This window comes from Terrapene carolina, unplaced genomic scaffold (genome assembly GCF_002925995.2).
Source record: "Terrapene carolina triunguis isolate 2854851 unplaced genomic scaffold, T_m_triunguis-2.0 Scaffold68, whole genome shotgun sequence".
Lineage (NCBI taxonomy): Eukaryota > Metazoa > Chordata > Testudines > Emydidae > Terrapene > Terrapene triunguis.
In genome coordinates, this window is record NW_020664419.1 from 4,879,935 (window position 1) to 4,903,483 (window position 23,549).

A 23,549-nucleotide genomic window follows, 5' to 3' on the forward strand; every position below is an offset into this window, starting at 1 on the left:
TTTACATTATTATTAAACAATATATAGAATTGCATTTTACAAGCCTGTTTGCAACAGATTTTAGTATTATGCTTCACTATTTTCATATGCTGGGCCAGGAAAGTAACCTACACGGATTTAAAAAAATCTGGACAGTACTCATTTCTCTACAAAAATGTAAATAAGCCATTCAGTAAGTCTCATATACAAATCTGTAGCCAGATAAAAACACAGACATATGTAATACATCTAGTTCACACTTGAACACGCACAACCCACCAGTGAAACTGCACATTTGAGCACCACTCAAAGTTCTTTCCAGGCTCCAGTTATGCTCCTCAGTGGAAAGCACAAGTCCTTGGAGATCTTTAACTAGCCTAGTCTTTCCCCGCTCCTACCCGTAGCTTTTGTCTCAATTTCCATGTCAAGTTTACGAGTGAAAGGTTGCCTCTAGCTGGCAGCAATACACATTTGAGCTGTTTCTGGTTTGTGCATCATCTTTAGTGATAAGTAGAATTTGGTCAGAAATGTCATCTATGCAAAACTACTATCTTCTGCCTTGCAACTGAGGGGAAAATTGGCCCAAAGACCCAGTACCTCACTCTCCCGTACCTGTGTTGGCTCTGTAGGACTATCCAGAGTAATGAACAGTTAAAAAAATAGTGCATATATACACACAACAGACTCTGAGGTCAGAGCTACATTATAATACAATTGAGAGGAATATGATGCATGTATTATGTTACTGTTCATATTGGAAGTATATGGACTTGTTTATAGAGAGGTAGAGTAAGTCAGTAAAATGTGATTTGTGGGGCGTTAGATATGTTAAAGAATCTCTTACTCTGACATTTCTTTGCTTTTAAGGGCTTATGTGGGTGGCTTTTCCCTTAACAGAAACCATTTATGGTTGCTTCCAATTTTTGTCTTTGTGCGAACATAAATATATTCAGAATAAAAGAGGGTGAGAAAACTGGGATCCTGGAAGAACAGAATAGTTAGTTATAGCCTCCCTCTTTAAATGCTGTTGTAAAACACCTGCATTGTTCCTTTGGCCTAGGAGTGATTCTCTGTAGTGTATGAAGGATACTATATAAAGTTAGTTTATTGTATTTATATGAAGAAGAAGAAAATTTTTGAGGAAAGGTCATCCTGTAAGAGCAAAGAAAATACAAAGCTTATTGGCAAAGGTAAAGAACAAAAGTGAGTAAGACCAGATGAGATCCACTCAAGGTGAAATTTCAGGGTTCACCTAGAATGAGAATCAAAAATAGATCAAATTCACTCAACACTTCCTCTCCCTCAAAAGTGTCAGTCAAAACCTCCTGACAAAAGGTTCAAAATGGAGGGAGTTTGGAGATGAATAGGAGATAGGCCGCTCACCACAGTATTGGTGTTTTAACATGGGGAAAGAGGTGGGACAGATAACCGCAGAACTAGAACCTCACACCTTGACCACACACACACAAGCTGTACTGCTTCAATTCACTCAGCTTAGAAACTGAAGTGGTTAAACACACAAGTTTGTGTTGAGACAAGGCCTTTTACTCAATCCTTTACAGAGGAAGAGAATGAGAAAGTAAAAATATTATTGCAACACAATGAAAAAAAAGGCTTTGGACTGAACAAGATCCTGAAAACAACAAAATTGATCAGACAGCAGTGGAACTAGGGCACACTAATTGGAAGATGCTGGGTAGAGTAATATTTCAGCCTAGAAAACATTAAAACCTTTAAGGGTGTTTACCAGATGTTTGTTTGATTCCTATCAATGAGCACAAAAACATATAAACCACCAACCTGTATGAAAAACTAACTGTTCCGATAGGAGGTTCAACAACTTCATTATCTACATCTGCAGCACACAATGTATTAAGTACTTGATGGTAATTAAACTATAATGTAGTAACCTCAGTCATTTGAGGGGTACACATGAGTAGTGAGCTTCTGAAAAGGTGTTCTTGGGTATTCAGCCAACAAAAGTCTCTTTAAAAGGACATTTAAAAACATAAGTGCATGTAAAAATATTAAACCCTTACTAAGACAACAATTACTTGCTTGGGATCTACCATTCTGATGTCTTCTCATAGCACGTGATGATCAATATGGGGACAAATTTTCTCCTGCACCAAAATACATTCAGGATAAGGAGAGTGCGTAGCTGTTCTAATTTACCACAAACGATTATGATCCCACAAGGAGTATATATGCTCAGAATTGCTGTTCAGAAGTTCTGTTCCACCGCTCCCTACCTCCCCCCCAACCCCCAACTACACTGGGCGGGAGGCAGCTGACACTGGAGAGGACTCCACTGGTTTCACACCTGCTGAGAATTCCCTCATGTGGTCAACTACAGCCAGTTCACATCTCCTCTGAGCCACTCAGGTGGTTCAAAGGGTACAGAACTGGGGCTCAGAAACTGGCCCATGACGTTTTGTGCCATCCATTCACAGAAGCCACTGGGCTCTCAATGGTTAAATCAACACTAAATCAAGGAAATAAGCCCATCTAATAGATGGAGGATGTTCTCATGGATTATCTCCATTATTTGTCAGCTCAATGTCCAATTGCTCAGAATAAGAAGACTGCAACAGGTGACTGCGATAAAGTTTTACAGTTCAGAATTTTCCTCAGAAACTGTTTATAATATAATGGTAAAAACAAACATTAGATTATTAGCAGCATGTACGGTGCAACCTTCCACATCTCGGAAATTGGCATATTTCTGAAACAGGAGGATGTAACCTGAGCTCTGCTACAGCGAGCCTTGATGTTCAGTGGGAGAAGTACATCAACCTACTGGCAACACAGTGAGATACACTGCGTTATCCACGCAAGATATTCTTTGTGATGAGATGGCCTGGCCTTTGGAAGGGCCAGAGATAGCCAAAAATAAATGGGAAGACAGTGAATGGTTTGGTTCTGTTGATGTAGTAAAGTAAGACTCTAGAATCATCCAGTATACATGTGGCTTCAGAGAGACGACAGATACATTAAGCGACTGATTCAAATGGAACTCAGACCTACTTGGCGAAAGACCTAGTATGCGCTTTCAACATTACCATGTCCCTGTGAAACATTGTGTAGGGAGGTCAGCCATAAATCCTTGGCGCTCACTCATTCTCCCGGGCAAAGTGATAGCAACTATAATAGCCATCTGCAGAGTGAGATGAAGTAAGAAGCATTCTGAAAGGGGTTCAAAAGGAGTTTCAAGAGGACAATGCTGAAGTCCCAGGCAGAAGCAGGTTTTCTAACCTGTGGGTAAATATGTAGCAGACCCCTGAGGAACGTCAATATCATCAGGTGGGGAAAGACTTGCACAACTGCATGGCAGATGGGAACACTGAGAATGTGCGAGGTGAACCATAGTGAAGCTCAGTGAAGGGTTAGAGTGTTTTACGTGCAGCAAGTCATTGAGGATCTTCAGTATTGTAGCCTGCAGAGGATCCAGGCCATGTTGGGATGCCCATATAGAGAACTACTTCCATTTTGATAAATCATTTTTCTTGGTGGACATCCCTGCTCTGAACCAGAATCTCCTGAATTTGTCCGGAGCAGTCCCTATCCATGGTACCTAACCAACCAACATCCAGTCTGTTAGATGGAGGGCCTTTGGAACTGGGTAGAGTACCTTACCATAGTGTTGTAAAATCAGGTCCAGGTAGTTCTAACACTTGGCATTGTCCTTTGCGATAAACAGATCTATCACAGGAACCCCAGGACATTTATGTGAATTCTCATGTCTTTTGTGAACCAGGTCAGATGCCAAACCTGTCCCTGAAGTGTCTGATTAGAGTCTGTCGTCTTACGTTCTTGGGTTCTAGACACCATCCCAGTTCCGCAAGGATGTGAGGTGGCATCAAGTCCTTTCTGTCCATCCAGTGATTGATGGGAGAGAAGACTGACTTGAGCCTGAGTTGCAAGTGAAGTATGGCAAGCAACATCACGTATATGCACGCCACCATACAGCCTAACATTCCAAGACAAGTCTGTATATTGTAGCCAGGCTTGATTTTATCTTGAGTAATACCAATTATAAGGACAGGAACCTGTTTGGCAAGTACGCTCTCTAGCTCCCATTAACTTTCGGGGGAATGAAGTGATATTTCTTAGTTCAGTAGGAGACCCGGAGGGAGGGAGGGGGAGAGAGAGACACAGAAAGAGAGAGAGTGTGTGTGTGTGTAAGTAAAATCTAGGCTTGTTACAGTCTCCTGCTGGAATCTGCCCTGATCAGCCAATCAATTTACGGGTAGATGTGGATGCCCCATCTCCTCAGGTGCATGCACCACCACCACCAGGCACATTTTGCAAAAACTCTCGGGCCAATGGAGTGTCTGAAGGGAAGTGCCGTGTACTGGTAGTCATTTGGCTGCAGAGTGAATCCCAAGTACTTTCTGTGGGTCAGTGGATGGCCACTTGTAATTATGTGTCCTACAAGCTGAGAACCATGAACCAGTTTTAAGTCTGCTGAAAAGGAATGGTGGAGGCAAGCTTTATCATTCTGAATCTCAGGTGGCATATGCATTTGTTCATTCTCCTCAGGTCTAGGACAGGAGGAAGACTCCCCCTTCTTCAGGGGGAGGAAATATTAGGAGTAAAAACCTACTCCCCTGTACACCTGAGGTACCAGCTCTATGGCTCTCAGATGTAGCAATGGGGCCACTTTTTGCAACAGGCTCTCATGAGAAGGGACCCTGAAGAGGGCTAGGGAAGCAGGTAGGATAGGGAGTAAGTGTGGGAATGAAGCCAATGGCAGCCATGGGAAATGATGTCCAACATCCACTTTCTGTTGTAAGAGTAGACCACGCCCAGTGGAAAGGGGCAAGGCCATCGCAAGCATCAGAGCGCCACATTCCCGTCAAACGGTCTGCCTCTGTGATGCTGCAGGGGGAATGACTGAGGACAAGAACGGGTGTCTCCTGCAGTAGTGAGATCTTTTTCTTGGCGGGTACTCTGGCTGTCTGCTCTGGGAGTAGGACTAGGTCTTCTGCTATGATTGACAATTACAGTGCTTTCCATGAGAGAGTGAGAGTGTCCCAAAAGGATCATAGCGTGGCCCTCGAGCCTTTCAGCAAATGGAGCACTTCATCTAAAGAGCTGGAAGCTCTTTAGGCATCTGAAGAAGTGAGGTTCTTACCCACGAAAGCTTATGCTCCCAATACTTCTGTTAGTCTTAAAGGTGCCACAAGACCCTCTGTTGCTTTTATCAGGGTTATGGTGCTCTCCCAAGCAGAAAAGGCATCAGATGTACATTGAGCTAAAAATATAACTGAATTGTAAGACTTTGGGATCTGATCCTACAACTGAAAACCAGGAGCAAAATGAAGTACAATGCATTAAAGATACTAACATGTAAAACAAGCATCCTTAACCGCACTTCAAGGGATGAGTCAAGTTTATATTACAGTGGCCCGTGTCAGAATTATTTTTACTAAACCAGTGCCTCATTACTAAACATTCTGAAGGGTTCCAATCCAGACTTGCTTTCTTTGACCAAAATAATTCTTTGACAGCATTTGTGGTTTCGAATATAATAGGCCTTTCTTCTGTTCTTGTTAAAAGCAAATAATTCTAACATTTCCTTCCACAAACAAGGGAAATGTTCAAAGTTGTTTATTTACTTTCTCAGACATGAGGACAGCAAACTGGAAATCTATTCATAAATGATTTCTAATGAATCATTTAGTCACAGTCTGCTATTCAACATTAAAGGGGGCTGGAGGGAGGGGGGAAGAGGGCTAATTATTATGTTCTCATTTGTCTGACTAACTGAAACGTGCAATTAATATACTTGGCCAGAGAAACGTGGCTCATTGTGCTCACTAGTCATAAGACAAGTCTGGTTTCTAAAATCTGAACTCATCACAGGTGTTCATTAAAAAGCCACACACACACAAATGTTTGCCATTTAGATTTTCAAAACTGCAGTTTCCCTCAATAACCCAGTGCTAGCAGACTAGTAAAGGATATTCTTTCCTTTAAACTGTGGGCACGGTCTTTTTTTGGGGGGGGGGGGTCCTACTGCAGCGCCAAGCACAGAGAGGGCATTTAAATAAGATTGTGAACAGAATGCAATCTGGATCTCCCTCAGGAAGACAGTGAAGAGTATAAAAAAAAAAAATCACTTTGCAGGAAGAGTATCATGAACTTTTATCTCTTGCTTGAGATTTACTCAATCTTTAGATGACTAAATTAACCCAAGTGAGCAAACTAAATGAGAAAAAAGAAATTAAGAAAAAATGAATTAAAAAAACAAAAAACAAATGAATTAAAAAAAAAAAAAAAAAAGTGATCAAAATAAGGGGTGGAAGCTGTGTTTTTAAACATAAGTGATTTGTTTCCCAAATAAACAGAAGGAAAAATTACTTGCATAAATGAGAAACTCTTACAAATATACACAATATTCTCACAGAAATATAATGGCACACAGAAAAACAACAGTTTTAACTTCCCTGCTGAGGGTTGAATGTGACAGGGAATTTCACAATTAAATAACAGGCACTAGTTCTAGTGAGTTATGGCCCTTCCTTTACTTGGCAAGGAAGACAAAACTGGTGTTTATATACTTTAACACAGTTTGTGCACATACAGAAAATTCCTCCCTTCTTTCATAAAAAGGGAAATATACATCAGCAACGTTGTAACTTTACCCTAGAGGGGAAAGTAAGTGTCAGACCTAGAAGATAAAAAAACAATTACAGTGTTTCTGATTCTGTTATAATCATTCTTGCATGTAGTGTTGTAGCTGTTTTGGTCCCAGGATATTAGAGACAGAGTGATGTAATATCTTTTACTGAACCAACTTCTTCAGGTCTTTTTCTGAAGCAGAGCTCTGTGTAAGCTTGTCTGTCTCACAAACAGAAATTGGTCCAAAAAAAGAAAAAAAAGACATTACCTCACCCACTTTCTCTCTCTAATAATCATTCTTAGATATTTCTGAAAGCACCTGTCAACAACATGGTATTCTTGACAAGGTTTTAGAACCAAAATGATTCTCTTTATAGATCATAATACAGAGATGGTTGCAAGTCACATGATCCATTCAAACAAACTTGAACTACAGGATCTCTCTGCCAATGTCAAGGGAAGGAAGAAAGAAAAACTAAAGCAAGACTTACATATGAAGTCTTACTAAAAAATGCTAATAAGGCAGAATGGGCCCAATGCAAAATTCACTGAGGCCAATGGGAGTCTTTCCATTAACGTCAATGGGCAGTAAATGCTTTGAGTGTGGAGTGCCACTATGTGTAAGTCACTGCCTCAACTGCACCGCTGAAGAAATCCTGACCTAAGCCTTAATTTCCTTTTGCCTAGACAATTGCAATTCCCACCCCCCTCTATGGCTTCCCTTCAACCCCTTTCTCCACATTGCAAAATACCTGCTACCTGCCTTTCAACAGAGAAAAGGTGCATCAAATCACCCATTGATTCTCACACAATTCCACTTGCTTCCCATTAGTTCTAGGGATCAGTTCAAAACTGTTCATTCTCCTTGGCAAATTCTACATGGACTTGACCAAGCCTAACTCACAAACCTGTTCTCCTCTACTCCTTTAGTCCCTTCATTTCCTTTAGCATAAAATTTCTCTGTCCTATTACAGAAGCTGGCTACTATCAAGCGGCTCGTGCCATCTGGAATACCTTCCCTATATCTCTGCCTCATCAATTCTACAGCTCATTTCTTGTCTTGGCTGACTTTATATATCCCTCAAATAATGAACTGGAAGAGAGACTCTCTACTGTTTTGGAATATTTCTTGTATGAAAGGCGCTGTAAAAATAAGGGGGTATTACACTGCATTGGTTTAAGGAACAAACTATATGTAGAACTTCTTTTGTTTTCAGTATTTGCCAGAGATTGGGACAAAATATTTTAGCAAATATTTTGCTAAGATTCCATTTTTATAGGCTGCAAGGTGATGAGCATTGATCATTTGCTAGAACGAGGGAAATAATATAAGTCACATAGCTAGAAGGCCATCAAGACTGTGGTGAATGGTAAAACCTAACAAACTGTGATTTACTTGTAAGCCTTAAAAATAGTACTGGTGAAGATCCCAAATTCACAGCCCTGGAGAATTAAGTCAGCCATTTATTTAACTAACAGGTACAGAGTGGGCAAGAGAGTGCAAGCTCTAGTTGGATGTCACTATTGTCAACAAGCCATTGTGATCTAACAGGACTAGAGCCTCTATCCTCTGCCACTGAGGTCTTATCTTCTGCTATATACCTTAAGTCTTTCATCTATACCAACAAGACAACATTATACAGTGAAGCTCTTACCCATCCCTGAATCTTTCTTGGTGCCATCTGATATGATATCCACGTGATCGCTGTCAACATCATAGCTGAAGAAATCATTCAAATAAGTCTTCGATCTCTGCCCACCAAATACATATAAACAGCGGTTTTTCTGGAAAGGAAGGAAAGCAGATGCTTAACTTTTGAACTGTGCTCAAGAAAAGAAATTCTTAGCCAACCAGCTCTCAGTAAGCATTTGCAAAAACATCAATGAATCATGAAGACAAGCAATAGTTCAGGCACATTTTTAGTTGGAGAAGGGAAAATTATTTACATCAGTTTGGCTATTTTGGCATACGGAAAATGTACAAAAAATATTAAAATTGAGCTCACTATATTTTTTGATTCCTGCCCCCACAAAGATTTCCCCAGAAAAAGTTGATTTAATTTGGCAAACAGTTTGCTCTTAAATGAAACATTTACTGGGGGAACCTTTCCAACATAGTAGGCTTACAAATCCACTCATCTTTCAGCGTTTTATGATGTTTTGATGACATGGGTAAACTATGAAGACATTTGTTTAAATAAACTCTACGAAACTATAAGCCCTAAAATCAGAAGGGACCATAACATCACCTACTCTGACCTCTTGTCTATCACAGGCCATTACATTTTACCCCATACCCGTATATTGAGCCCAATTATTTTAGTTAAACTAAAGCATTTCAGTCCTCAAGAGAATGGGCTGTGCCACAGGCAGCGAACACGAGACCAAAGTGCCATCAGTGCCCATGGCCTTGCAAAGGCAGGGAATTGACTTGGTGAGATACGCCCGATGATCCTAGCAGGCAATTCCCCACACTGTAAAGGAAGATAAAAAACCCACCAAGGCACCTGCCAGTCTGACCTGGAGAAAATTCCTTCCCAAACTCCAACTATGGAGGTTTGACCCTGGGAGATGAGAGCAAGACTCACTAATCAGTCATCTAAGAAAATGATTCACTGTACCACTTCAAAGAACTGGTCCACCCCACATGGTATCCTATCTTCAGCTATGGCCAATCTCTGATGCCACAGAGCAAGATTAAAACAAAACAAACACACATCTGGCCAATTGTATTGAGAATAAAAATTCTTTGTGGACCCCTGAAGCCCTGAACCATGACGTTTGTTTATCATCTGAATGTAGAGCTGCAGGTGTTATGACCATGTGGAGGGCAACGTGTACAATCATCCTCTCCCAGGCCCATGAAGGAAGGTGATGAACAGGAGGATTTCGCAGATCCCAAGGCCAGAAGGCTCCACCATGAACACATGACCCGAAGCTGGACTAAAGCATCTCTTTTACAAATATATCTAATCTCATTTTAATGGCATCAGTGATGAGTCCACCATCCCCTTTGGTAAGATGTTCCAATATTTAGATTATTCTGACTGCTAAGAAACAACGTTTTATTTTAATGTTCAATTTATTTAACTTTAACTTCCACCAACTGGATCTTGTTATGCTCACTGCTTCCCAACTCGGATCCAGCGCCAGATCCTGAAAGCCCAGGGTGCATGCAACTCTTGACTTCAATTACAACTTCTGCACATAGAGAGTTAGCAGTACTGGATCCTACCAATATCAGATCAGCAATGAAGTGATCTAGTAGAACTTTTTCCATATTTAACTACTACAATCCTGTTTGGACAGGCAGTAAAGTTACAATGCTGTACTTGTGATAAAATCATTCTCTATGGTAAACAGTCTCCTAGTCAAATACACAAGATCATGACTTCACTACAGAAACCAAAAGAAAAACTGGATCATGAGAGAGAAAAGTTTTCATATTAGACACACAATAGACAGAAATGACTAATCAAATATACCAGTTGTATGTTATTGTTTTTCCCCAAGGATGACCAATTAAAAGTTCCTCCGTGTAGGTACACTGCTTTTGCTCTTTTTCAAGTATTTTTTTTAAAACAGACAACAGTCTAAAATTTCCATAAGCTGAGTCTGTGCAAACATGTATGTGAGCACAAAACATACACAAGTTCACAGTGTTACCTGAAAGAGTATTTTGTGGGAATAACTTAGCAATATTTCTAAATCTTTAGAAGGCAATTTGAAACAAAGTGGAACTTTGAAAAAAGTATCTTGTAATAAATCAAAGGTGGGCAAACTACGGCCTGTGGGCCTCATCTGACCCGTGGACCCTCCTGCCCAGCCCCTGAGCTCCTGGCAGTCACCACCTGCTGCCATTAATAATATGCATCATCTATCAGGCCAAAGGATCCCAAAATGCTTTACCAACTTTTAGCAAAGATCACTTGAGACCCCCGGAAATGCAGCATCCCTGAAGGGAGAGGGAGAGGAGGGAACGCGACAGTTGTTTAATGTCAGCACACTACTACATACAGTTCAGATGATGACTACCATTTCAAACTAAATCACAAGGTGAATTTTAAAAGTATACAAAAAACACACATTACTACCACTGTCTCCTACAAACAGTGCCAGTGTTAATGATTATAAGTGGCTAATATCTGTTTTACTTCTCACCCAAAAGAATAATCTGAGAAAGATTCATGTGCTCAATGAAGTTGAACAGGTATCACCCCCTAAAACCAGGCATTACAACTTAAAATCCAAAGTTAACTCTTACCGAATGGAATAACATGCAGTGTCCTATTCTGGATTGGATGTCCTCAGGTCCAGCATTACACGAATCTTCTCTCAGCAGTTTCCATGTTTGACATTGACAGTCAAAAGCAAACAATCCACTAAATTGAGGTTCACTGGCTCTGCTGTCATCTACACTGCCATTACATGTCAAAATCCTACCTCCAAACGTATAGATCATGTGTTTTTCTGAATCCATACACATCTGTAGGAAGCAAGAGATACATGTTAAACTAGATTTGTTTAATCAAGAATACATTAATATTTCATATCAGCCGATAAAAAACCCTTAGCTCATTGAGGTAACCAGTAGAACAGCAATATTCAGCATGAGTTAACATCAGCACATCCTCCTTCCTTAATCTGTAGTAAATGAAGCAGTTTGCAGCTAACTCCATGGGGAATACAGATGCAGTGCACAGAGATTACTGGCCCCTAGTTTACAATGTGGCTTGGCTGCCCACATGAAGCAACACTGCATGCCAGGGTCTAGTGGCTCCGTTCTCCCCATCTGCGTAAGATGAGGGCAAGCACAGGCTACACTTTGGTCACCTCGGAGTATTCAATAGTGTTTTCAAAATTTGATGTACAAGAGTAAAAATGAAGACGTCAATGGTTTGCTTTTTTACTCTACTCTACTGTTTGCAATAACCTCTGTCATAACGTATACAAAAAGCTACCATCTGATAACGGCGAGGCAGGGGGAGTCAAGATTACTGAGGACTGTCCAAGGACTGCACACACAGCTAGGATTAAAATGGCCTATGGTTTTTGTTACCCCATGCTCAGCTCTGCCCCTCTTCCTCCAACAGCCTTCCTGTTTGTCTCATCTATCTGTTATTTCTAAAACAGCAGGGTCCTGACTTTGTAAGGTCTCTAGGTCTTATGGCAATATATGTACTGTTATTAAACAATCTCTAAAGCTTGAAACATAACTATTTTACAACACCCAAAAAGTGCCTCTCAGTACAAAGACGACAATGTGGTCCCTGCCTCCAAAAAACTTATTTCAGATATGAAACAACAAACGGAGTTACAAAAAAGTAGGAAAAAGCAGGGGACGCAGGGAAGGAGGACAGATGGAATTACAACAGCATTAGGTGGCTCCTCCGCACAGGTTAGATCACAGCTTGGCACAAAAGGTAGCAAAAAGAATCAATTTACTTTTAATTTGAATTCTTCAAGGTACAATACTCCAAAGAAAAACTGGCAGCCAATTCCGTAATGAATTCCTATGCCTATGAAGTGCATATACGTGTATACGCACGCACACACCATAATTCTTTTTAAATTAAAAGTAGGCCTAATTTTGATCAAAAACCAAGCTCTTTTTCCAATATCTGCATTGTCTCTTGCACTGTTGTCCACAGTAACACCCAACACTGGCTACAATATGTTTGCGGTGCCACAATCCCAGTGACGAGCAACTGTTACTCACTGACAAGACATCACTGTGAAAGACTAGCTTTCCCAGACATAGTTGCATTGTTTCTTGATCTTTATAGGAGATTACAAGATACTAACAAATAACTTCATGTTCTTGAAAAAAAAAAATAGGGTAGGTTTTTTATACTGTAACATTAACATTGCTAATTAGGAACATATATTTTTAAAAAATACATCATATCCATTTCTCCCAATATATTTTTTAGTTGCATTACCTGGTGCACACACTTTCTCAATTCTAGTAATGGGCTATAGTAAGAAATGTTGTTTTAAGCAAAGCCCAGGAAGTAAAAGTGCACTCAATGTTTATCTCTGCACCTGACCTGATGATCAAACACCAGCTTGGGACCTCCATCTGCTGCAGTGTCTTCACTTAGCAACATCCATGTGTTCGTGTCAATGTCATAACGGTAGAAATCGCTTTTCAGAGATTTACTGTTCCTCACGGAGGAATCCAGATAACGGCCCAGTGTGTAGATTTGCCTTCGCTGAATATCGATGCACATCTTGTGACAAGATCTGGCACTAGGACCATTCTATTAAAAAAGGAAGTTAGAAAACATTTTAATAGGCACAATACATTTATTAGGGCCCCAGATATTTGCTCAGTCATGGTAAATAAATACTCAACAAATATGTAGCCTTATAAAATAATCTACTTTGGGGAATACATAAATTTTTTTATTTCCATCCCCAGTGATATTCCCTACAGCAGGGGTGGCCAACCTGTGGCTCCGGAGCCACATGCAGCTCTTCGGAAGTTAATATGCGGCTCCTTGTATAGGCACCAACTTTCTAATGTGCTGGGGGGTGCTCACTGCTCAACCCCTGGCTCTGCCACAGAGCCTGCCCCCAACTCCACCCCTTCCCGTGCCCTCCCCTGAGCCCTGCCATGCCCTTGCTCCTCCCTGTCTCCTCCAGAGCCTCCTGCACACCACAAAACAGCTGATCGGGAGGTGCGGGGAGGAAGGGGGAGGCGCTGATCGGTGGGTGGGAGGTGCTGGGAGAGGGAGCTGCTGACGTATTACTGTGGCTCTTTGGCAGTGTACATTGGTAAATTCTGGCTCCTTCTCAGGCTGGCCACCCCTGCCCTACAGCATGGACACCTGCTATTCACACACTGTAAAGGTCCAGTTCACTTTAGAAAGGCAATGACATGATGACCTAATACACGTCTTTTCCAGCTAATTTCATGACCTGCAGCCTTTTCAGAACTTTCCTTAAAAGGGTGAATTTCCAGGCGCACGTGAAACCTACTTAAGCTATTAAACTGACCATAGCGGATACACTCAATGCACAAGTTCAAATATTATAGCCTATAAATACCTACATGGGACGATGATGTAATAACAGCGGGCTCCTTAATTAAGCAGGACGGACATGACAAGATCCAATGACTGGAAGTTGAAACTAGACAAACTGAAAGTTAGGTGCCAATTTTTAGGAGTAAGGGTACTTAACCAATGGAACAACCTACCAAGAGACAGAATAGATTAACCAAAACTAAATCTTTAAAATCAAGAAGGGAAGTCTTTCTAGAAGATATTCTTCAGTTTAGCCACAAGTTACAGGGCTTGATGAAGTAAAAATCCCAAAACCTGAGCTATTCGGGAGGTTAGAGATTTACAATGGTCCCTTCCAACATTAAAAAGGAAGAAGTGACTAACATGGCATCCTGCTAATCCATTGGCTCCCAGATCCCAAAGGCTTCTCAGAGAAACTTCTGATGGAAACTTCAAAATTCATCCGGCAAAATCTCTGACCTGCTATCAGAACGCTCCACTTTTGTTTTCTGATCGATACTTTCCAGATATTTACACAGTTAGCTACACCCTGGACTGGATCTGGATGGAAAAAATACAAGAACTGTCCTTCCTATGCAGGTAAAACTACTTCAAGAAGGAATTCCCTACTGCAAGACAAAAAAAAACTACTGGTCATGATCTGCTGCTAAAAAACACTTGGAATTACCCAAATTCCAAAACTTACAGAAAAATCTATCCAACCAAGAGGGCTGAATACAATCAAACCTGAATATGCAAGACATGACATAACCAACGTTTCTATCCTTGGTTGAGAAAACAAGTTAAAAAATAATAGAGGAAGTATCCACTGTGCTGCCGCAGAGCATGGGCCATAAAGTGACTCCATACTCCAATGTAGTAGTACATATAAAAGTGTGTGTGTGTGGTGTGTGTGTGTGTGTGTACACACACAGGTTGTCAGAGTCCCAAGTTGTGCAAAGACTTATTCAAGGTTTCATGTACTTTATTATTCACATAAGATTTTACGAGAAGAAAGTGTATAACCTGGAAGGGCGAAAAAAGCCTAACTGTTTATTTGATCTTAACCTTGGCTTGCTCTGAATCACTTGGAACAACAACAACTGGAAGTGATGTGAGAGCTTAAGACATTTTGCTTTTGTCAGCCATTTTAGGTGTTTGGTTGGGCATGAGGAAGAGTTCTTTGAGTAATTTTAGCATTCTGACAAAAAGAAACCCAAACACTGAATAATATAGCTGTCCAGCAAGCTCAATATTAGAGCTGGAGAGTCTAAAAGCTAGGAGGTGAGAAGTACAAATGACTCAAAATGAAAGTGTGTCAGGAGCCAGCAGTGATATGCAGAGCGTTAACTAAGAAAGCTTAGCCCAGAAACCTCCATGAGCAAAGGGGGAAAATAAATAAATAAATAAAATCAAGCTCAAATAAAGAAGGAGATGTTTTAGTCTGTAGTAGTGTGACAGGATTAAAATAAGCCAATAATAAATCTACCTTTATTGAAATATACAAAAATCCTCCGCCCCGGCATGAATTTGTGTTATGTAAGTTTTCCCTTATTAAAAGATCAGTTACAGAAGAAAACTAACTGCACCTTATGTACCTCAGCTTTAATAAAAGCCAATTAGGGAATCCCTCATTCAGAGGTGGTATTATGACACTTGACATAGCCAGCAGCATAAATGAAATTAGTCCATTATGTAAAATCTTATCTAAAATGTCATAAGGCAAATCACAATTATACAATATCAGGACAAGAAATACTTCTAAAACTACTGTTGAAGTCGAAGCACACAATGTGAAACTGCCTCAGTATATGTTAGAGATGAATAATGACCAAAAAACGTAAGTGTTGGCCTCAACCAAGAGACTTAATGTTAGTGTTTTCAAGGACAAGAATTCAAATTGTGTTAAAAAAAGGAATAAATATTGCAAGCACCATTTCCTGCAACCCTAACTTTTTGAAATGTTATTAAAAAAACCATACTGAATTTCTCTTGCATTTTATAAATAGGATATGCTATCACATCACAGGCATGAACACACCTTTCTGAAGATTACATAGCAGTTATGTTACCAATAGGCAACAAGATTATTTTAAATAAAAGCAATATATAGCATTGACAATTTGGGGAATCTATAAAAAAAACCTTATTAATTCTGTGTGAGAATGAGCTTTCTGCAGCCAAACTCCAGTCGGAAATGTGGGGCTAGTCTTCTACTTTCAAATGACATTTGAAAAGCAACAGGCTGAGAAAATGGACTCTTGAGATTTGAAAGCCATTTTAATACGTCTAGGGTAGCCAGGTGGATCCTCCTCCTGCCACCACTGTAAGCTACACCTCTACCCCGATATAACGCTGTCCTCGGGAGCCAAAAAAATCTTACCGCATTATAGGTGAAACCGTGATATATCGAACTTGCTTTGATACTCCGGAGCGCTCAGCCCCGCCCCCTGGAGCGCTGCTTTACCGCGTTATATCCAAATTCATGTTAGATCAGGTCGCGTTATGTCGGGGTAGAGGTGTATATGGGGCAGTTGTCCATGATGTATCACACGGTTTGTACCATACCAGAGTCACAATTTGGTGATTCCTTGATTTTTCATTTGTGGAGGAGGGATCCACACCTTCTGCGTGCTGTTCAAAACGCAATTGAGTATAGTCCACTGCCTATGAGAAAGACGAAATCCCAGGACTTTTCGTTGGAGCTTCAATCAGGTCTCTGTTTGAGATGTCATAAGGGGCCCACAATTCGAGCCAGAGAGTGCTGGCATCCTTGTGGTTGGCACGTAGTGCTGATGCATGGATCCAGAAAGACTTCCTGGATTTGAGTCAGGAGAGTGGCAGTGAATTGAGGTCATGAGCCACCAGGATCTTGTCTTACTCCCAGACCACAGCAACCTCTCACCTGATGTTGGTTGGCACAATGCCCACCAAAACTGGGTGCCATAGTACTGGTGTTGATTTGAGAGAGCTAGTAATAATCCTGAGCATGGCAATGATTTCAATATCAATGAGATTGGTGTGAGAGCTGCTTGCACCAAAACTGGTGTGTAATACTCCACATTGGCAAGACCAGGGCTTGTACTGATGTTCGAAGCGTGCAGGTATCACATCCCCAGGATATGCCAGCAAGCTTCTGGATGATTTTAAGCCGTGTCTCTGTTTTCTTTTTGTTGTCAAGGTGTTGGCAACAGCTCAGCATCCAATCAAAGGTAACACAAAGATACCATGGATTGTGGTCAGGCGAAAGAGGCAGACCACAAAAGTCCACTTTCATGGTTATTCGAGTGGAAGCCAGAGATGAGTATTTCTGAAGCAGGCTGTTTCAGTCACCAAGCTCTGAAATACATTACCAGTGTCTGGAGGTCATTGTTCATGACCTTTGATGTGGCCTTCAGAGAGGATGTTTGTGGTTTTGGTGCAATGTCGCCTGCATAGATGAATTTACAGGAAGATGTGGCTGGAATGTTGCTGGTATAGAGCCTGACTAGTGCAGGTGTTAAAACATACCTTTGTGGGAGGCTGTTGTTCAATTACTGTAATTTGTGGACAGATTTACCAAGATGAATCTTTCGTTACTCAGCATCTTGGTGATGAGTCTGATGGTTGACTGCCATGGGAAAAGCTAATGATAACGTCAGCAGGAGACCTTTGTGCCATACAGTATCATATGCAGAAGACAGATCAACGAATGCTGCCCCGGCTTTAAATTTTCACGGGTAGCCAGATTCTACGTAGCTGGTTAAGACCAGCACCTGGTCACAGCAGTTGTGACTGGTTCTAAATCCAGCCTGCTCTTTGGGGACCCGTTGCTCCAGTATTGGCTGTAACCTTTGAAGCATGAGCCACTCCAACAGTTTATAGCAACTGCTAAAGAGGGAGATGGGCTGGTAGCTTTTTGGATCAGTGGCCTCTTTTCCAGGCTTCAAAATGGCTACAAGCTTGGCTATCTTCCACTGTTTTGGTATTCTAGCAGAAGAGTAGATGTTGCTGAAAAAGTCTGCCAGCCACCTTCTTGCCTTTAGACCAAGGTTCTTCAGAAATTTTGGATATATTCTGTCCATTTCTGCCACTTTCTCGGCCTTAGTGTTGGAGAGACCCTTATCCACTTCATCTATTCTATAGGGGTCAGAAAGGGGTGAAGACAACTGGACTTGCCACCTAATGGTTTTTATCCGTTGCCACGCAGGAGTTGGCAATTAACTGAGGAGATGACATCTTCACTTACTTGTGGTGGTTTGAAAAGGAGGTACTTTCAGGCACTGTGGCTTGACCTGGTAAAGTCAAGCACCGTCACAGTTTCACACCACCTTTTTCTTGCTGAGTTCAAAGACTCAAGCAATGCTATTGCGGTTTCAGGACTTTTGTCGGCTTAATATTGCCAGAAGAGTGCCTTGCCAAAACTGGGAGACATAGTCCAGCAAAGGAATGAATGCTTTTCTGAAGCCCCTTGCAATGTTCAAGTTGGTGGCCAATATTACACGACCTACAAACCGGTGGTAACAAGCCAGATATGGTGGGATTCGGTTTACCAAGCCCTCTACAATCCCCAAATAGCAGGACCAGTCAGCAGACTGTAGATTCCAGCATGGTTCCAGGCCTATGTAAATCATGGCCAGGTGGTGTTGGGAAAGTCACTGAGAACTGACCTTATGGATGGCATTGGGTGGCCGTTGATGTCACGCAAAACAAAGGTCAGGAGTGTAGCACTTCTGCTATTGAGCCAACATAAATATGCCAGTCATTGGGATTGTAGAGGAGGTGGTGGTCTTCAGTGAAAATGTGGGCTAGTTATCTTCCCTTGTTCTTTCAATGGCCTAACAATAGAGGGTAATTTAACAAATACTCAACCACTGACATTTAATGCTCTAGACAACAGACTGGCTCCCAACCAGGAAAACCTAGGTCACCTGGGCAACGAAGTTACCTTGTGAGGGGATCTTTGGTCACGTGTTGAGGCTGATGAGGGAGTGACCTGACAGATGAGACAAAGGTTCTTTAAAAAAAAAAAAAAGGGAGGAACTGATCTATTCAGGGCCATTTTTCTCCAGCTCAAGAGGAGAGGGAAGCAACCCAGCATGTGGGATCTGGATGAGGCAGGGGACTGCAAGGACTCCCCAAGGAAAGGGTGAGCTAGCGAAAGGCATTATGTTGAGGATGTTCACTGTTTTCTAAATTATCGGTATTCTAATTCCTGTGCTATTAAAGAGAAAGCATGAGCTAGATTTCTCTGCAAAGTCTGTATAATAAGCATTCAGACCTACTATGTGGCCCCTTGAAGAGGGAAACCAGAAGAGTGGAGTGGAGTTCTAAGCGAGGGCATATGTAAGCTACAGAAAAGACTGAAGCATCAGCACTGAGACCAGGGTCTAGGCACTTGGACAGTGGGTAGCACCCACTCCTAAGAGCTGGAAGACAGAAGATCTGTGTGCTGACAGCATGCCTAAGGACCCCAAGACTGGGGCAGTGACTGGGTTCAGTTCAGAATCCAGAGGCTTAAAACACCCACGGACCCACCACTGGGTTTCCTTGTAGCAGTCTAGCGAGTTGTGAGAGGGGCACTCAACTGGGACCTGTGACAAACCTTAAGAAAATTTCAGCAGTACATCACTGACATGCAGCAAGGTTCACTACTTTCACTTCAAAGCTTAAATACCCTTCTCACATCCCCTCTCTCAACATATTTCTTAATCCTCTTTCCACACCACACTCTTTCTGCACTTCTCCCATTCTCATCTTGAGGAAGAACCAGTACTAAAGGGGAGGGAGGAAAAGAAACTCACTACAGCTTGATTATCTAGGAGAAACATTGACAACTGTAGCTTCCAGAATGACATTTATATTGAAGGGGTGGGTTTTCCAATTAAACAAAACTGAGTTTTTATTAGGGCTGTCACAGTTAACTCAGAAGATTAACTAAAAAAAATTAATCATGATTAAAAAAATTAATTTCGATTAATCACAGTTTTAATCACACTGTTAAACAATGGAATACCAATTGAAATTAAATATTTTTGGATGTTTTTCTACATTTTCAAAATATATTCATTTCAATTATAACAGACTACGAAGTGTACAGTGCTCACTTTATATTACTTTTGATTACAAATATTTGCACTGTAAAAATGAAAAAAAAGTATTTTTCAACTCACCTCATACTAGTACTGTAGTGCAATCGCTATCATGAAAGTGCAATTTACAAATATATATTTTTTGTTACATAACTGCACTCCATAACAAAACAATGTAAAACATCAGAGCCTATAAGTCCACTCAGTCCTACTTCTTGTTCAGCCAATCGCTAAGAGAAACAAGTTTGTTTACATTTACGGGAGATAATGCTATCCGCTTCTTATTTACAATGTCACCTGAAAGTGAGAACAGGCATTTGCATGGCACTTTTGTAGCTGGCATTGCAAGGTATTTACGTGCCAGATATTCTAAACATTCATATGCCTCTTCATGCTTCAACCACCATTCCAGAGGACATGCTTCCATGCTGATGCTTGTTTAAAAAATAAATAAATAAATAAATAAATTTGTGACTGAACTCCTTGGAGGAGAATTTCATGTCTCCTGCTCCATGGTTTTACCCGCATTCTGCCATATATTTTGTGTTATGGTAGTCTCGGATGGCGATCCAGCACATGTTTGATTTAAGAACACTTTCACAGCAGATCTGACAAAATACAAAGAAGGTTCCAATACCAGATTTCTAAAGAAAGCTACAGCACTCGACCCAAGGTTTAAGAACATGAAGTGTCTTCCAAAATCTGAGAGGGATGAGGAGTGGAGCATGCTTTTAGAAGTTTTAAAAGATCAAGACTCTGATGCGGAAACCGCAGAACTCGAACCACCAAAAAAGAAAATCAACCTTCTGTTGGTGGCATCTGACTCAGAAGATGAAAACGCAAATGCGTCGGTCCACACTGTTTTGGATTGTTATCGAGTAGAATCTGTCATCAGAATGTTGGCTGAAGCATGAAGAGACGTATGACTCTTTAGCCCATCTGGCATGCAAATATCTTGCAACGCTGGCTACAACAATGCCATGCAAACGCCTGTTCTCACTTTCAGGTGACATTGTAAACAAGAAGATAGCAGCATCATCTCCTGCAAATGTAAAAAAGCTTGTTTCTCTTAGCGACTGAATGAACAAGAAGTAGGACTGAGTGGACTTGCAGACTCAAGTTTTACATTGTTTTATTTTTGAATGTAGGGGTTTTTTTGTACATAATTCTACATTTGTACGTTCAACTTTCAATTGCACTACAGTACTTGTATTAGGAGAACTGAAAAATACTGTTTCTTTTGTTTTTTAAAATTCCAATGTTTGTAATAAAAAATAAATATAAAGTGAGCACTGTACATTTTGTATTCTGTGTTGTAATTGAAATCAATATATTTGAAAATGTAGAAACCATTCAAAAATATTTAAATAAATGCATTAAACTGTTTAACAGCACGATTAATTTTTTTAATTGCTTGCCAGCCCTAGTTTTTATACTTCTTAGAGGTACCCCCAGCCTCTTTAGCAGGTCACCCCTGTAACACAAAAGTGAAAGCCCATCTCTGAGCACATTTATGCAGTTGTGACACTTATGGATGCTCTTTGGCAAGGGGAACAGTAGAACATTTTATGCTTTGTTAAAGAAGCCATTTAGATGGAAAGTTAAGATCAATGTCTATTTCAAGTAGATGTTATGGATTCTCCATTTATGTCATGTCATTGCCCTTGCAAGTGAAGTCCTTTTTATACTGAACCTGATGGTTTAAGTGCCACTTTTGTTTTCACATTAAAGGCTTTTGATGTATAGGCTGAACGTACTTCAAAAATTCATGCAGTAATTTACACAAGCATCAATGGCATCAAGATATTGCATCAATTTGTAGTTGAGACAACCAATGGTGCTAGGTACATGGACACTGACACATAGTGGGAGAGCCCCTGGCCGCAAAAGTTTATGGTCTAAAAGGGACAAGACAAGAAGTATTTATCCTCATTTTTACAGACGGTGAATAGAGGGCACTGTTAAGAGTACACAATCTGCCCATGGTCACAGCGTCTGTGACAGAGCCAGGAACTGAACTCAGATGTTCTAATTTTGAAATTAGTGCTTTGTCCACAAGACCATCCTTCCTCTCAAGTGATATTTCTCTGAAAAGCAGAAATAAACCTTAAACCACTGATACCTTAAAGTACCAAATTCTTGGCATTGGTACCAAGGGTAAAGGAGTGTGTACTGCTCAAAAGTAAACGAAACACAGGAACCGTGCAAACCATAAGAAGAGATTCTTATAAGACAAAAATGGACAGCAGTAACATATTTCATTCCGATTATCTAAATGGAATAACAAGGTAAAGGCAAAGTGATCCTTCAAGTCTCATAATACAGATTTTTTTTTTTAAGTACTAATTATATGTGCTGAATTAACAGCTTCTGGAGACCTAATTCCCCTTTTTATGTATTCAGATAACAGGCACAGCAAGGAGAGTAACAATGTAAGCTTCCCCAGACTGGTCCCTAACAACATTTAATCTCTAACCTGAAGGGTACACCACTAGGGAAAAGAAGTTAGTTAATTTCCATAGCTTGTTCCATCTTTTCTAGTACAAGCCTTGCCCACCAGAAGAGTGCTTAATTGGTAGCTTATTCAAAAACTCAAATTGTGCATGCATGAAAGCATTAACTACAGTGAAAAGGGGTATAAGGAATCCACTGGAAGCTTCCAATCAGTAAGTCTACCACTTTCTGGTAGTGATGAAAACAACTCCTTTAAAATGGCTTTAAATAATGGTGTCGTTTATTTTGAAATCGAAACCAGAGTGGAAAGGTCTAAACCTGCACTTGCTTGAGGGTTACTATATTTGTCTACACATGCCCTTGTAATATGAACACACTTCAGTGGGGGGGACACAAGGTCCATTTATGAAGAAAGATATGTATAGATACTCTGGACAAAAGAAAATGAATAAGACACTTACAGCAACATGTGATGAAATGAATAAAGAGCCTGTGGGCAGTTGAGAATGTTCATCCAAAGAAGTCTACTTCACATAGCTACAATAGCAGGCCTGTTGTCCAGACAAAGAGTACAGTGAAACAACTTGTTGTGGAGAGAGTGACCTGACTGAATTCAAACTGGGAATGAGTTTGTTGATTCCGGAAGTGTTTAAAAATCTTGACTCCTTATTTATTAAGCAACAGGGAAGGAAGAGAGACTGTAGTAGATATAACTTTCCTTTTAAACTAGTAATGGAAGAGATCAAATATGGTGAAAGGGCTACAGAATAAATTTCTTCCAGAGCCTTGACTGGTCCAAATTCCATGAGTCAACATCACAAGGTGGCTAGACCCCATTATGATTATGCCCTCTGTTGAATCTGGGCAGAACCACTAAAACTGCGAACTGATTTATTAAGTATTTAGTACTCTCACCACACAGACCCACTTTGTATGGTGCACATCCATTGACAAAGAGGGAAATTTTACACATACCTTCCCCATCTATGAATGGGAGAAGAGAAAACTTACTACAGAAAACATGCATACCACGTTCTTTGGAAACAGATTTTCCAGTGGAAGACAGCAAGTAAGGCAAATCTTGATTAGTTTTTATCCATCACAGCCTCCCACTCAAAACAGAATTGTCAAATAAAAAGGCATCTCTACTGTAAGGAGGCAGTGTGCTCTGGAGGGCAGAGCATGGGACTAAGACTTTGTGGTCCTGGCTCTGCCACCAGCATGGTCTGTGGTCTTGAGAAAAATTTAAGTATCATGGATAAGTAAATAAACAAAGGTGTTTAAGGCTAACTTCTACTTATCTATTACTTTCGATAGCCGAAGTGCTAATCAATGGCCTGGTCTATGGTTGTGGGGGAGGGGGGGTTGTCGATGTAAGATACGCAACTTCAGCTACGGGAATACCGTA

At 40.7% G+C, this 23,549-nt stretch overlaps 1 protein-coding gene across 1 annotated transcript in view; it reads right to left on the reverse strand.

Annotated features, from left to right (window-relative positions):
- The window catches only part of MKLN1 (muskelin 1), a 176,252-nt gene that overhangs the window by 31,154 nt on the left and 121,549 nt on the right, over positions 1-23,549 (reverse strand). Inside the window, exons 8-10 of the mRNA XM_026648895.2 lie at positions 12,657-12,869; positions 10,871-11,092; positions 8,262-8,391 (exon numbers count right to left, since the gene is read on the reverse strand). Of these exons, the coding sequence (XP_026504680.1) occupies positions 8,262-8,391; positions 10,871-11,092; positions 12,657-12,869 (565 nt within the window). The remainder of the gene's footprint in view (positions 1-8,261; positions 8,392-10,870; positions 11,093-12,656; positions 12,870-23,549) is intronic.